Here is a 17,417-nt window from a genome sequence, read left to right as displayed (position 1 = left end):
GCAATAGATCTGAAGTAGTCCAAGTAGAAATGGAAACTTGGAAGACCTCACCCATGGATTTAGATGTCATCTCTAACCTATTGAAGGGGAACTAAAAACTGAGAAGCGATCATGGGACTTTAACAAAGTACGTTCCTTGCCCTGAGGATGAGCAAGATTGGATGCATGCATTGGCAACCATTAACCTCCCATTCTTGAAGGAAGAGGACGAGTACAGATAGGCTGTGGATTCCACAAGAAACTCTAAGAGTTCCATCACTTCTAAGCTACCCACAATGCACGTGTGCATGATGGCGGGAAGTCCCATGGGCCAATAAATGTCCATTACCTATCATATTTCAACAAACAAAATTGAACTTCATGGAATTCTCAAGCACTTGTCAATGAAGCTGGTTGGCAAACCTGTCACCAACTTGAAGCCCCTCAAGGATCTTATGGAAATCGGGAAGTGGAAATGGACCAAGGTGCATGGCCTAAACTTGTCACATAATTGGGCTCTCTTGATGAGTGACACTACATCCAGGAGTAGGGACCCTGCAAGTAACCTACAAACCCAGCCTAAAACTTTCGAAGATGAATATGAGGATTGTTGATCCATGAGTGAGGAGAGAAAGTAGGAAGTACAAACCATAGACTATGATTTGGAAAGAAGGATAATTGAATAGATCAAGGCAGAATCTAAAACCCAAGATAGGAACATGTTTTGAGTGAGTAAAGGAGTGGCCAAGGTAGACTACGATCAAGCTTGCCTAGAGTGACTCAAGGTGGTAAATCATGAGCAAGCAAGACTATCTCATGCTTGCCTCTTGCCACTATTAGGAGTTGAGATAGCTTCAGAGTTTTGGGCACCAAAGGAGACACAGCTTCTTCTAGTGAGGAGGGCAAGTACAATTCAAAGTTAGAGCCAAGCATCGATACTGACCCCATGATACCTCAACCACTCAAAACTTGGCACACCAAGGGGGGGACCTTTGAGTCCACCTAAGGCGCAAGAAGCTAAAGAAGGAGAAGAGGAAGCAGCCATAGTCAATAGAAACTGAATGGCAGAAGAAAACCTAGGACATGCCCTAGTGCCTCACGAGGTGATGACAATTATTAATAGGGAAATGATTTCATTAAAAGAGACTGAAGGCAAGAGAGGGAAAGGAGAGCCTCAAGGAGTTATATGATGAAGAGAGGAAAATTTGCATCTCCTTGGAAATAATGTATGCCTTCAACTCCCACGAAAATAAGTGCCTAGAACTAGAAATAAAAAAGCTGAAGAGGCAAAAAGAACATGCTACAAAGGAGCTAAAAGATGCATGAAACCAATGGGACAAGGAGAACAAGAGGAAACTAGTCAAGCTGCACAACCAGCTGCAATCAGTTCTCCATAAGCAAGGCATTCTTATAGAGCCGGTGATGAGAAAAACCCATGAGCTTGAGCAAATGAATACACACTTTGATGGGAGCAAGAGTAAGTAATTGCCACTCTAGCCCAATACCAAAACCAAGGGTTAGAATAGATGAAGGAAAGAGCAGAAGAATGGGTGGCCAAAAACAAAGATCGAATTAGAAACTTGGCCTACAAGCTAGCCCATGCCAAGAGTGAGCATCTCCTAGCAGAAAGCAAAGCTACAGATTTGGAGACATGAATGTTAGAGCAACAATATTTATTCTTATGAACAGTGTTGAATGTCATGCAACTAGGAGGAGAAGAGGCGGTGGAGTAGCTCAAGAGAAAATTAGAATTGACAAGGAGGGCTCTATAGTGCATGGACTACATGACATGGCACTTGGGACAAGTACCAGTTTGGAACTAGAGGATCAATGTGCTCACCTACTCTCAACTCGTTTAATCACACAGGAACTCACTTTGCTAGGGCTCGAGGATCTAGAACAACCAATACAGCCACCACAATAGAAGCCACTAGAGCTGGTCTTGGAGGAAGGACCTGATTTCAAAGCGAATCATCAAGAGGAGGAGTAAACACAGAAATCAAACCCCCCTATGCCACTACAAGAGCAAATAGAAGAAAAAGGGGAGGAATCAAGGCCACCCAAACAAATGACAGAGGCAAGGCACAGGCATAGGGAGCAAGTGGAAACTGCCTGCATAAAGTTTCAAGCTAGGACACTGCAAGTTCCTCAAGTGGCCATCGTTCAAAGTGAAGAGTTCAATCCCATCAACTAGGGCTAGAAACTTGCAGTATGGGAGCAATGAGAGAACCACAGCCCCTTCAAGTTCTCTTTCACCTTCCCTCACTCATTAGATAGAGTACTATCTCTTAGGGTGGTGGAGGATGTCATCAAGATTTCAGCTAGTCTGGGAGGGAGATGGATAGAGGACCCAAGGAGGCACCCCATAGGGTGGCAGCAGGAGCCTGCCAACCATTGGGAACCTACCAACCACTGGGAAGACAAGGTGGCAGCAGGAACCTACCAACCACTAGGAAGACAAGGTGGCAGAGGTACCCCCTAGAGGGTGGAGGGATATGAGGCACAACCAAGGTGGCATGCAAAATCATCTAGGATTCCATCTTGGAGGCTTGGATTGCCTTCTGTAATACCCTACCTTATGATTGCCTTCTGTAATACCCTACCTTATGAGCAAGATGATCCTATCTGCAAGACCTACCCAAGAAGAATTGGAGTTGATTTCAACCTAGAGTTGCATGGTAGATTTGACTTTCCTTTTATTTATAATGTAAATGCCTCAATCCTTGAAGAGAGCTTGATTTTTATTGAAAGGGACCTCCCCCCTCTATAACAATTTTCCTAAAGGATTTCTCCTCATGCCCTAACCTTGCTTTCATCACCATTTGTAATTATCTCTACCTATTGCGAGTTTTATTAAAACAAAAGCCTATTGCAAAGGAAGATTGGCTATCCCTCTTTTTAAACCTCAATGCTAGGATTGATAGTTGTGTGATGGTGCACCTCATGATGAGAGCCACTCTCATGCCAACCTTTTTCTTGCATAAACCTCTTAGAGGACATGAGTGACAGTAGGTTCTCTAGGTGTAATGTGTCATCTACTCCACTCAATGTAAAAACCATCTTAAAGGGGTATCTACAAAGTAGGGCATTCCTCAACAAAGCCCTCAAGCCACTACGTAGTTTGGCCCTTGCTCTACACCAACTGGATGTCTCTTAGTATGATCCCTTGTTAAATTTGTTCATTCAAAAAACAAAAGATGTGAAAATTTTTAAAAAAGCAACAAAAGAAAATAAAGGATAATAAAAAGTACAAGGACAAGTAGCAAGAAAGTAAAAAGCATAGAAGCCACAAGGAAATCAGCCATTTGTACTCTAAAAGCATCACAAACAACTATACCTAGGGACCACCCTAGCCCTCTCCCCACTTCACATACTTAAGGCACCTTAAGGCATGACACATCTAGGGGGCTCCTGCTTGCCTACGGTTAAGACCTACCTCCCTAATGTCAAGAATAGAAAATGATGCTTGATATGTGTGCCCAAAAGAGGCTAGAATATAGGCATATGATGTATGCTCTAGGAAGAGATGATAGAATCCCATAAGTACAGTGAGGAGAGTGGAATAACCCAAAAGCCATATAAGCATGTACTTGGCCTTATTTCAATGGAATGGTACTTTCACTTTGGGTCACTCAAGATTGTGTTTATAAGTCCAAGCTAATCTATCATGGACCCTAATTCACTTGAGTTACAATCTCTTCTCTCTATCATGTATCGGTTCTATGATTTGCATCCACCGTAGCCAACTAGCTTAGATCTGACATTTTAACATGGTATCAAAGCCATGGCAAGCTAGATCTAGCATATTAGTTAGCCGTATTCTAATGTAAATGGATAGTAGGAGTTGAACCTACCTTAAGACCCTCTTCCATATCCATATCTTAGGCCCATTCCCTTATGAAAAAGGTGAACTTCTATGTGGTGACCTCGGAGACCTACTTCCATATGGAGAACAACTCTTGAAGAATCCTCTTCCTTTGTGAGGTGACTATCTATAATGATAATCATTATACCTATCGTAGCTTCAACTTTGATTGCAGCTCAAGATGGGGCTTGGAGTTCTTCCTCTGCTCCTTGTAGGGCTGTGACTATAGCTACACCCCCTATTTTTTGATGAATATTTCCTTGATCCATCCCAACCTCGAAGTTTATCATCAAGTTTATCATCACAATACATGTCTCGTCCTCTAGCCCTATCTAGAATCCTCTTCCTATTATCAAAGGATCGTTGATTCCTCCTTGTTCAATCTCCTTGGATTCGATCTCAGAAGGTTTGAGAGTAGAGATAGAAGCCTCTAACAATGAGCGAGATCTTCGATGGCTACAAGAGGCAGTACTGTGAGCTCTCCACCAATCTTTTGAGAAAGTGTGCCTCTTTGGCAGCTCTTACTGGAGAACAAAAGAAACCAAAACTTGCAGAGTTAAATGCAAGATTGGAGGAAGCAGAATCTCTGATCCACAAAATGGACTTTAAAGCTAGAAGTTTTCACCCAAACCAAAAGTATGCCGTTTTGGTGAAGCTCAATGAGTATAAATTGGACTTAAACAATGTGAAAAAGAAAGTGAAGAAACCAGTCATCACAAAAACGAAGGTGGACTACAAAAAGATTGTGCAAGACACATGCAGGGAGATTGGTTTTGTTGATGATGTTGGTCTAGATGCTGACCATCGCAATGTTCTGGTTAACATCAAACAACAAAGTCTTCTTATTGCCCAGGGTGTCCACATGCATTTTACCAAGAAGCCTAACGAGATTGGAGCTAGTTACCAAGATCATATGTTTGCGTATGCAATAGATGAAACAAAAGAAGTGATGCCTCTAAATCATGTCCTGGCTACCAATCTTGGGGCAAAGCTAACTAAGGTTAGAAAGAATGGTACTTGTGCCTGGCTTCATCCTAATGGGAAAACTCAAGTCATTGTTGAGTGCAAGAATGATCATGGTGCAATGGTTCCTCTTCATGTACACACTGTGTTAATATCAACCCATCATGATGAAACCGTTACCAATGATGAGATTGCTATCGATCTGAAAGACTATGTTATCAAGCCAAATAAAATCCAAAAACTCATGTATCCTAAAAGTCATATCATGTATGAGAGTTTGTCAAACCAAGCCTATGTACCCATCAGTGTGCTCACTTATAAAAGCATGAAGTAAAACAACAATATCAAGAAGACTGAAGAAAAAAGAGAAGTACCACACACCGAGAAAAGGGATAAGAAGCACAACAAACAAAAAGACCATGAAGACAAAGAAGAAAGAATGCCAAAGAAGCATGAAGAAGGAGATACTTTCTACTGCTAAAAACAAAATGTTTTGCAAAAGTTTTTCATCATGGTTCATGTTTTCCCAAAGTGGATCTGACCCATAGTGGATGTAACAAACCCTATCGAAAATGTAAAGTTTCAAGCTTGACCTAACTAAGGCTGCCAAAGAGCTAGTCTCTTGGTCTATGTCCGCATATAGGGGGGGAAATGCCAATAGGTGTAGGAACTCATCATTTGAGGGGGGGTGTTGAGAATAGAAAATGATGCTTGATATATGTGCCCAAAAAAGTCTAGAAGATAGATATATGATGTATGCTCTAGGAAGAGATGATAGAATCCCATAAGCACAGTGAGGAGAATGGAATAACCTAAAAGCCATATAAGCATGTACTTGGCTCTTATTTCAATGGAATGGTACTTTCACTTTGAGTCACTCAAGATTGTGTTTATGAGTCCAAGCTAATCTATCTTGGAACCTAATTCACTTGAGTTACAATCTCTTCTCTCTATCATGTATCGGTTCTATGATTTGCATCCACCATAGCCAACTAGCTTAGATCCAACATTTTAACACCTAAATTTCACCCATAGCACCTCCCTTGGTACACAAATTAGGTCCTCAAGTGTGGGACAACACCCCACGCTTACTTGCGGTTCATTAACCCATCTCCTAATTCCACTAGCATGAACATGCTACATGGCATTGTGAGATAGGCACACCCCCAAGTAGTGCACTCTCTTTTCTTTTCCAAGGAGTTTGATAACCTGTGCCTAGCCACACTGACTTTGGAGGCCCCTGTTACCCACTCAATATATCCTCGATCTCCACAACCTTAACCATTTCAACATGCTTCTCTCCCATATCCAATCCCTACAAGGACCCATCATTAACTCACATTCCCACCCTTCAATCATCCCATCCCTCATCAACAAAGTCTCGCAAGTGCCATGGGATTGGCACTTGACTAGGAGGGGATTAACGTTAACCCCAGTGCAAGACAGAGAAAAAAGAAGGCAAAAGAAAATTCAAAAATGTGGAGAAAAGCAAAAAGAGATGGCCTGACAAAAGGATAAGAGAAGAAAATTCCAAAAGCACAAGGGCAATGTTTTTAGTCGAGGCAAAGGCAAAGGCGCATTTTAAAATATAAAGGCACCCCCAAATTTTTGTAAAAGAGCACCAAGATCCCTCTTGTGCAAGTTGTAAAGAGTAGATAGGCATAGGCGAAGGCATAATGTAAATAGAAATGAATAGGAAAAGAGGACCTTAGCAAGATGGCCAATCATATAAAAAAGGGGATGGATTCCCAAAGGGATGAGGGCATGGATAAAATCCAAAAAGTGAATAGAGAAGCTCATTCTTGGTGTGTGCAAAAGTGGCTCTTCTTCTTCTTCTTCTTCTTCTTATGTTTGTGTTTGAGAGAGGTAGTGTGACAGTGTGAGGGAGTGAGTGTGTGAGGGTGAGGGACCGTGGAGGAGAAGCTCTCCATTTTCTTCTCTCCTCTTCTTCTCTTCTCTTCTCTTCCCTTGCCTCACGCATGCGGCCATGTAGTATGGAGCTTGAAGGTGGAGAATTGAGCTTTCTTGAGCTTGCAACATGGATCATGAAGCTACCAGCATGCTTGAGAGAGGAGGGTCCTCAATCAGGCATTGAGGTAATCTCACTACACTCGTAGGCTTAAGAGCATGTACGGCTATGTGAGAGGTAGCCATTAGCATTCAGCTTGAAATCCTAGAGCAATAAGTAGTCCAAGGGTCTTGGCAGTCGAGAAAAAGCTCCCACACACACCCTCAAACTTGATCCATTGTGCCTCAAGTTGCTATCAACATAACTATATCTAACCAAAAGGTTAGATAGAGTTTCCTCAAGTTTCTACCAACAATAGAACCACTCTCTCTAACCCAAAGGTTAGATCCACAAAGGTCACTTTTTTGCCATTCAATCGCATAGACCACATCCAACATACAAGTCAGGATCCAACTCACATGGCTTCTCCTTCATAATGGGGGCCTTACAACTTAGACAACATGGATCATTGGTGGCACCTTACGAGGGTGAGGCATTGAGCATATCTAACACTTTCCCTCAATGTCCACCTACAAGCAAACCAAATCCTCAACCCAATGTCGATTATCTAAAGATGAACTCCAAGAAAATTCTTCATAAGAGCTTTGGTGAATATATCTTCTTCATTATCCTACATTTGGTAGTAGAAAAGCTCTACTATCCCATCCTCAACCAAATCATGTGCATAGTAATACTAGATTTCAATGTGTTTAGTGAGTGCATGAAACATTGGATTTTTGGCAATGGTGATGCAACTCTAATTGTCACATCTTAGCATAGTTGGATCTTCATCCTACACTCCCATATGCCATAGCATCATGCAGTTAATCATTTTTTATGTCCTCGATACAGGCATATGGTTGGAATGCCAAATGTGTTGGGTACCTCTCTTCAACATGCATGTGAACTTTTGAGGACCATATACCCTAAGGTTTATCATTGTTGATCCTCAAAGACAAAACTACCATATTTATTAAGTCAACCATGTTAAGCATATTTACTTTAAAAGCATCATCACTAGAGACTTCTACAAGCATATCTGATAATACATTAAAAAAGACCAATCACAACAATGGCACTTATAATATTTTGCACAAAGAATTGAAAAAATGATTAGACTCTCCTTGTAAGAAAATTTTAAAAAGAGGAATACAAAAGCATCAAACACCTACAAAGTGATGATTAGCCAATTCAATAGAGCTAGACTATAGTTTACAATACACCTTTCATGAAGCCAAATTTCTTGTAGCTTTGGTCGTGATGGCACCTCTCATATGTCATGTGAATTCAGTTAAGTTAGTAGCTACATCTAGGTCTTCACACTTATTTCTTGCCTTTTTTGTCACCCTCTTTGACAATCCAAATTCTTGGGCAAGGGAAGGGCTCTTTGATGTGGCCATATCTATGTTTATGTCTACAAATGTTACTTATTTCCCCATCATCTTGGCCTTCTCGAGTATTTTTTGAATCTTCTTTTGGATCTACATGTGTGATAACGATGCCAAATCATATGATATCAATGAAAGGAATTTACAAGCAATAATTAATGATGATTACATTCTCAAAAGGTGAGTGTTACCAATCTTTGAGTTTGAGACTACTAACGAGTTCTAGTGGTCATTGGCCTCCTTTCCACGTGCAGCTTGTGTGCATAAGAAATGATACACTAAGAATTTCAATATATAATTCAAATGGTAACATCTATTATTTCAAGTAGGTAGACATTATAGTTTCTAAACTTTGAATTTGCATATTGTTTCTCTTATTTCACCTCCTTTTGTGGTGTATAGTCTACAAGCAAGTCATAATATATGAAACATTGATCAATGTCTACAAAAAATTCATTGACAAGTCACAGCCACTATAGCCTTGATATTCTAGTGTAGACCCCAATACCACTAGTAGCTACTAGTACAATTGGTGGCTATTGGTATAATTATTGGCTACCAATATAAGTGATGACTATAACTTATATTGGTAGCTTCCACTTAACAAGTACATACAAGATGTATTGTTTGCTAATAGTATCTTTCCCAATAAGAAGGCTACAATGTGGCTATCTAAATAAAAAGACTTTGACAAAGACTGTTGCTATGGATTCTTGAAAGGTTTTTGAGAGTACATACACTTCAGAGATGGCCTTCACTCTGAATCCAAGCAAAGCAACACTCTTCACTCTTGTCCTCTTCAAGATGCCACATCTTATTTTGATAATGCAAAAAATCAAATTCTAACCATTGCACAACTTATCTAGATTTAATAACTAACTAATCAAGGATAGCAACACCCTGATGTAAGTAACAACCACAATCTTAAAAGACCTTTCAACTCTTTCTTCCCTACCCCTTCTAGCTTCATGCATATCCAACTTTGCACCGAAAAATATAGCTAAACAAAACATTGGGGAATCCAAAGAGGAACCATAAGTGACAAACCTCAATACCCAATGTAAGAGACCCAAGTCCACTTGCTATCAGTGTGGTAAGATTGGTCATGTCTATGCTAATTGCCATGTAAAGCTACCATCCAATAACAACACTATTGTTGAACTCCACAATATCTAGGAGCTACCAAACTACGCACTTGCTTAGAAAACCAACACTTTACAACAAGAGATGTTTAATGAAGGTAAGTTAGGTATGCTTATTTCTTTACATACTTCATATGAAAGGCTTGATTAGACTCAAAAGTCACTATATTCCATGATGTTGATAGTTCACATGAATTGATATTCAAAAAGTTGATCAAGAGGTTGCAAGTTATTATGTTGTATGATGTCAATAGCTCACATGAATTTATATTCAAAAAGTTGATTAAGAGGTTGCAAGGAGAAACTATCCCTTCACTTACAAGGTTTAATTTGCATTCTAAGGCATTAGAGACAATGGCATAAGGGAAATCAACTATTTAGAAATCACTATGTGTTTATATAAAGAAAAGTGAGAATTTTTAGTTGCATCCCTCCAATCATCAGATCTCATCTTGGTATGCCAACAAACTTTAGATATTGATTACAATACACACATAATCACTTTTGATTTTCAAGGCCAATCTATATCTTGGACAAGTGATCTAGAAATCATGTTATCTGCTCAAATCAAACATACTTGAGCTAATTACGAAACAAAAAAGGACCTACATGATTTATATCTCTGATAGGTAGAATCTTGTCAATCATCTACATTAACCAATGCCTAGAAATACTTCTTGGACTCATACAAACATTGCTTCACTAAAAATTACCCACTAGAGTTACCATCATCTTGAGGAGAACTTGATCACAAAATAGAACTTTATCCTAGTGTAATTCCATCCACAAAGCTCACTATAAATACAATTCATTATATAAAAGGAAAATCCAAAAATAGGTAATTGAACTACTTACTTATAAGAGATTAATTTGACCTATTTTCACATCATTTGGTGCATTTGCATTATTAGTAGAAAATAAGAATAAAACCTACTGAATGTGCATCAACTATAGGGCATTGAAGAGTGTCACTATAAGAATAGACATCCTATATCTTGTGTCAACAACTTGTTAGATATTATGCTAAATCTTTAGCAAAATAGATCTCAAGTGTAGGTCTTACCAACTTAGAATGGATTAAGCTAATGTATTCAAGGCCTTATTTAGGACATAGTTCAACCATTACAAATATGTTCCTATGCCTTATGGTTTTAGTAATGCACTTGTTATTGAATTATCAAAAATTTTGTATTTATGAATTTGATGACATTTTAGTTGTCAATAAGATAAAAGAAGAACATAAAGAGCGTCTTAGCATTGTGTTTGATTTGTTGCATAAAAATCACTTATATGATGACAAAAGTTTATTCTTTCAATATCCAATGAAATATCAATGATATATAGTGTAAATTGAAAGAATAATTGTTGACCCTAAAAGAACTTAGATTATAAAAGATTGGCATATTCCCAAGAGTGTCTATGAGGTTCAACCATTCCTTAGCCTAGTTAGTTTCTATAGAAAGTTTGCGAGAAAATTTTCTCTCATAGCTCTTGCTTTTTACCATAGTCTTACACAAAAACATTATATCTAAATGGGAATCTAGCCAATAGTAAACCTTTGATGCCTCGAAATATCTTTTGACTCATGCTCTAGTCCTAAAATTGCTTGACTTTTCCCAATATCTCTTTTTAGTAGATAATGGTGGTAGTGCATTTTGTGTGGGCACTATACTAATGTAAAATGACCATCCCATAGCCTATTAGAGCTGAAAACTCAAATATTTTGAGAGGAAATATAGCACTTGTGACAAGGATCTTTTGGTCAATGAATTGCTCAAACATTTCGAGTGGAATTAGAGCATCTATGATAAGGAAATTTTGGTCATAGTTCATGCATTAGACATTCAAAAAAGATTATCTAATGGATTTTAAGCCTTAATCAAAACTAATCACAACAAGCTATCAAGCGTTAGCTGACTTAGTCATTTATTTTTTATTTTCACATCAAATGGGCATTTGTAATTCAAAACTTCCATCTAATGACTTAATGCCAACTAGCATGCTAACATATTTGTTGGTGCAGTTAGTTGTAGATCCATGAACAATACCTCATTATGTCATTTTCTTGGCTTTGATAAGATTAAACACATGTACTTGAATCATTTTCAATTGTTCAAATTCAAACCTTTAACTTCATAATACTCACTTGAGCATTAAATCGTGATTTCTCTACTGCATGAAATAAATTTCAAAATATGAATAATGCTGATTTAAACCACTACACATATATGAATGGATTTCTATACTATGAAAAGAAACTATGTGTAATTGTACCATTTAGAAGCATCACAGTAAATGAAATGCATGCACATACATATATGGGACATAGAGGCTTTCAATCAACTATAGTTTCATGCAAAGAAAATTTTTTATTGGCTTGACATGAAGCATGGCATTGCTAAGTTTGTCACTAAGCATATTGTTGGTCAAAGAGCTAAGCGTCGCCATGGTAAGTCTTATGGTCTACTCATGCAAGTGCATATCCCCCTAATAGACCATGTGAAAAAATACCTATGGACTTTGGATTGGCTTACCATTAATTCATGCACATAATGATATGATTTGGGCTATTCTACATATATTTAATAATCAAGCCTAGTTTGCTCCCGACAAGAGACCATAACACCAATGTTATGATATTAATTTAGTTAATTAATAAGTGGTTTGATTATTATAACTTATGTGGACTTTATTTATGATCCTTCACTCCATGATTGTGACGTGTTGCACATAGGAATGTATAGCATGAGTCACATTGTGGTAGGTGAATGACCATAGAATTAATGTTTTTTGTGTTTTTGGTGAGTAAATGATTAGATTGGAGAATTTGAGGAAATTTATTTTTATATCTCACCAAAGAAGCACTAGATGGAGTGCAAATAATTAGTTTGCTATTTTTGAGATGTATTAAGGGTGTGCTTAATGCACAAGAAATCTTATACCTCTTGTATGCAATTTCAAATTTATGCAATTGAGCTATCAAATTGTAGTTTATGGTTCAATTTTAATAGCATTGATATTAGAGTTGAGTAGTGATTGGAGGACCTGTCACACTGTCAACCATGTCTTCTTCATATGCCTAAGGATATCACTCATTATTATCATCCCTATCATCAAGAATTAACCCAGTTTTCCTATTGGAAAATTCCTATATCCAGTTGTTTATGGGTCTAAGGCTGAGTAAGCTTCTCTCTCTACATTAATTTAGGTTTGCACTTATTTTCTCAAGTCAAATATATTCTCTCCTCTTCTTCATTAAGTACGATGTCTCTTCCTTGAAGTACACACGGAGCGAAAGCTGGCTTATTTTATTAAGGTAACCTTACAAAGGCTTCACCATTATTCTATTTTAAATTATTAATGTAGGTTGTAGTTGTCCCAAGTCTAATAATACTCCTGGCAATGAGAAGAGAGAGTGGGGGAGGAAAATTATAATGTTTGTGAACATTATAATAAGCCCCACAAAAGGCTTATTTAAAGCTTTATTTCTAATTCTACTGCCACCATTCCATAGATGGGTATAAGATCTTATGAACAACTAGTTGCCATCAAAATTTTGAGGGAGGAGGATATAAATTTAAACTCCTTTCTTCATTTCACCTTCTACTCTAACATCAATATAGCCTTATAGATATGTATGATCCAAGCACATTGCCTCTTGAAATGGGGAGCTAGCATGCCACCTAAGTAGGCTATAGATAGTCTTGCTAGAAGAAGGGAGGGGCACAAATTTTGTAGGTTAGCATCAATAAATAACCATCTAAATTTGGACAATCTATCACCATAAATCTGTGCATGGGGGGAAGGCTTATTACTAACTTTCAAAGGCTTATTCATAAAGCCTCTAATATCTATTTCAAAGGTTTAATCAACCTCTAAAGGCTTATATACAAAGCCATCAAGATATCTATTTTTACTCCTCTAAAGGCTAAGTGCAAGCATGACTAACACAATAACAACATAGTCTTCCTATCTTTATTTAAGTTTTACATTTGGAGCCTTTGATACTCACTTGAAAAGCAAAGTATAAGGCTATTATTTCAATATCAAAGGTTAAATACATATCTCTTGCTTCAAGATTCTTCTCAAGAGGACAACCAAGCATTCACCCATGAGAAGACTTAAGCACCCATTTACGTGTAAAGTGATATTCTTCTTTGAAATTATGGATTTGCATCCTTGAATTTTATTAGTTAACTGCTACTGCACAAATTCCTAGAACTTGTAGAAGGCTTTTTTGACAAATTTTGTCTCCTAAATTCCAAGCCATGGAATTATTGAGAATGAAGATTAGTCTCCCCTACTTGAAATTACTCTTAAGAGGAGGTAGGTTTAATTACTCCCATATAACCTAGCAAAAGTCACATGTTCTAAAAGGAATGTGGAAAACAATGGACACAAACATTACGTGTTGAAGATTGTAACATGTCCACCTGTTCACTCGTAGGACACCTCTTAACAGCCCATCAGGAAGAAAGTCCAGAAAGCGCCGCTCGGCACTCCCACGGAATGACACGAGGTTTGCAATCTAGGTCTTCCTGAGTCTGCCATGAAGCGGAAGCATTTCGGCCGTTCCCACTTAGGATCGACCTAAATCAAGGTTTCCCTAATGGTCAAGTTCCTAGAGAGTAACTAGCGTTGAACCCCAGACGACTACTTTACGCAAAAACGTTAGGGTCGAAGCGGATTCATGTTGCACTTGGTTCAAGGAGAATGGGAAACGAGAGGGATGCAAAGCTCAACCTCTCTGCTCATAAGGCATAGTCCCATTCCCTTCCCCTAAAACAGCACAAATCGGGACTCTAGCTTCCTAGATTCTAGGTCATCGTTACCTTGCTGTCAACTTCTTTGAGCAAAGTTCCCGGCCAACCGGGACCACCCTTCTGTAGGACGGATCCATGGTCACATCCACCGCACTTTCCTCAGGGTTGCTTTAGTTATCTAATTACCTACCACATTTAGTTTAACAAGCAAAAACAACTTCCTTAATTAGCCAATAAATCACCGGTTCCTTCACGTAACTTAAGCACTGACATAGAAAAACAATGTCAAGCAAGTTCCTTTTCAACAATTGATCTTATTTATCAGTCTTTGGAATACATCATATAATCCAGCCCGAAGGCTATTCCATAATCTAGCCCGAAGGCTAATTCCATAATCCAGCCCGAAGGCTATTCCATAATCCAGCCCGAAGGCTAATTCCATAATCCAGCCCGAAGGCTATTCCATAATCCAGCCCGAAGGCTAATCCATAATCCGCCCAAAGGAAATTCCAACAATCCTCAGGGATTGCTATTCCAACTTTCCACCCGTAGACTAGTATGCGGGCCTCAAGATCCAATCCCGAGTCACGTTGACCTCTTGTGTAGGTCCCGGAGCCAAGGGATTTATGGCCAGAGCCCCCCTAGCACCCAAGCATCCTCCTGCTCCAAGTAGCACCCACGGAGAGACCTCTCACGGCACCGGGTTCCGTCCACATACCCAACGCGGCTAACAACCCCCTTGGATAGGGTCAGGCAGACAGTCGGGGGTAACTGAAGCTACCTCTCCCTCTAGGCCTTCACCTGAAGCATTAATTATTTTTCCAGATTTAGTTCATTGAGCAAAGAAGTACAAATAGTGCTCCTAACTGTACAAACACAATCAATCCAGTGGTCATTTAATTTGGCCAACTGCTAAGGTGTGAATCCTTCTCTCCGAATGCATCCATCATTCGATTCGGGATCAATTGCGACTTGGCAAGATCCCAAGGGTTTAGTTGTTTGTTTACCCTTTTATCCTTGGGTTCGGGTTTATACCCTATTAACCAAAATTAACCAATAGCTTAGGTTCCTTAAATTAAGACAGTAATTCTTGGGCAACCTCGTGGCCCCAACTTGATTGGTCAATTGCTTGCTAGGAAATACATAACTTCCCTAACTTGGCAAATCAACCCAAGGAAGGGTGATATAGCAGGATGACTACTCATCCTCTTGCAAATTAAACTTGTACTTAGGACCTGCCAACCTTGTTCCAAGGAGTGGCAAATCTATCTTGTAATTTAAACACAAAGCCATGTGATGTTGCAACTTGTCGCATGAGACAAGTGCCGCACCTAACTTGTGGGATCATTTCTCCCATCAAACGGTGTTCCTTGGTCAAGATGTAGGGTTTCGGGATGTCCTTTTGACTCAACCCAACCCTAACAATACTAGGCCGACAACGTTTGGCCCTAGGGTTTCTAAATTCAAATGGAAGTCTAATATTTGGCCAAATGATCCTTAGGGTAAAACCCTAGATCGTTCTTGTATAGGCGTTCAGCTAACCCTAACATTCTGTGAATGTGGGTAGGACCTTTGAGGTTGGAAATATTAAGTTGGATTGCGGAGTGCGATACTAGGAAGAATTTTAACGTAACTAAACCCTAGCTAGCGTGTTGTGGTAATCATCATTTGAGTTACATCGTTGTAAGCAAATTACCTAATCAATCTAATTGTCTTGCGAGAAGAGGTGATCTTTCCTTAAAAGAGATGCAAATACTTTTCCTAAGAGATGTACATAAATAAATTCTACAACATTCCATGCAAGTATGCCATTCATAAACTTTTCCTTTTATGAAACTATAAGATGTACAAGGACCATTTCTTTTCCTTGCCTAAACTATAATGATTGGCAATTCAAGGTTAACTCATATAAAAACCTACGTTGAATTTCAACAAGAACTATGCTCATAACCCTTCGATTAACGCATTGAATTCAAGCTTTAATATGAAATGCATTCTTCCTTAAATACAACCTTCGATAAAAGAAGTCCATGCATGACGAATGTCATAAGACTATTATTGACTTAATCCGTCCTATAGCACTTAAGCCAGCCTAGGATGAAATGCAACTTGCAAGGTACATAAATCCCTTTCGTGCATGCAACTACTTGGACAACATCTAATGGATGTCAATGATTAACTCATACGAATCACAACTAGGAGATTACTATCTAAATGCATGATGCGTTGTTTCTTTTTTGCGAGGAAATCAAGGATGCATTTAGACAAATCCACCTTATAACCTATGCAATATGCATTTGGTATTGCAACTTGGAAGTGCTGGCATTTTTCAAAGTCATGACATGCACTAACTTTGTAAATGAATGGATAATTGAACTTAAAATTTCCAAATGTATTTAACTCGACTACATGTATTAAAGACATGCTTAAATGCATTCTTTCCATGTGAAATCAATTTCCAAGAACCTGGGCATTGAGGTTCGGGGTGTTATGCACACACGAACTCAGAGTAGAAGCTCCCGCATGTGCGCCTCATGTCTTTTTTTTGGGGGCCATGTGACGCAGTAATTTCGTTCGAGCAACTCTCCTATGAGTCACTCTGTGTATCGAATCGACGTCTGTCTGTTATCTCCCTCTCCCGCGTAGGACCAGGGCCTTAGGGATTTGGTTTTAAATTTCCCGGGGAAGCACGGGGGAACCAGGCCTATGGAGGCTTAAGATTAGAAGCTTCTAAATAATCTTCTAAGCTTCTATCTCTGACAGAAAATGTGGGAAAAAAAAAACTGATGATGGGAAGGATGGAGAGGATGACGATGAAGTGGATGAGGATGAAGATTATAATGATGATGGTGATGGTGATGACGCAAGCGGCAGCTTGGCGGACTGAACAGTGGCGATGGTGGCAGCATAGTAACTCACGATCATCTCCCCTCCCCCAAGCTTCAAGGGCGGGGTTCATATAGTTAGAGGGGGGGGGGGGGGGGGGGCAGATAGCCACGCATGTGGCTAGTTTGCATGCTTCCCCGTCCCCCCATGCTCTCCTACTTCTCCTCACTCCTCTCACACTCCCTCTCCCCCTACCATGCATCGGCTGAGGGGGGAGGGGATTATTAAAAAAATTTGTCAAAATTTTAACCATTATCCCCTTTTACCTTTTCTTGTGAAGGGTGTTCTCGTGCGGCCTACGGATTTTTAGCCTCGGCCTCGTATGCACGTCACGGAGCCAAAATTTATCAATGTGCATGGAGGAAACACTTAGCTATCAACATTAATCGACGTGGAAGATTATTTTGAACCGCTTTTTGCATG

The 17,417-nt window shown here is 39.2% G+C and overlaps 1 protein-coding gene across 1 annotated transcript; it reads left to right on the top strand.

Moving 5' to 3' along the window:
* The first annotated feature begins 4,280 nt into the window (after positions 1-4,280).
* Positions 4,281-16,995, top strand: LOC148030127 (S-adenosylmethionine synthase-like). The gene is made up of 2 exons (XM_087687364.1): positions 4,281-5,053; positions 16,872-16,995. The coding sequence occupies exons 1-2, from the start codon at positions 4,281-4,283 to the stop codon at positions 16,993-16,995; spliced, it is 897 nt and encodes a 298-aa protein (XP_087543490.1).
* Positions 16,996-17,417: the final 422 nt, after the last annotated feature.

Source organism: Lygodium microphyllum, chromosome 10, assembly GCF_053477565.2.
Source record: "Lygodium microphyllum isolate KBCC chromosome 10, Lygodium_microphyllum_v1.1.10, whole genome shotgun sequence".
Taxonomy (NCBI): Eukaryota; Viridiplantae; Streptophyta; class Polypodiopsida; order Schizaeales; family Lygodiaceae; genus Lygodium; species Lygodium microphyllum.
The sequence above is the reverse complement of the archived record's forward strand: the minus strand, read 5'-3'. Positions and strand labels throughout refer to the sequence as shown.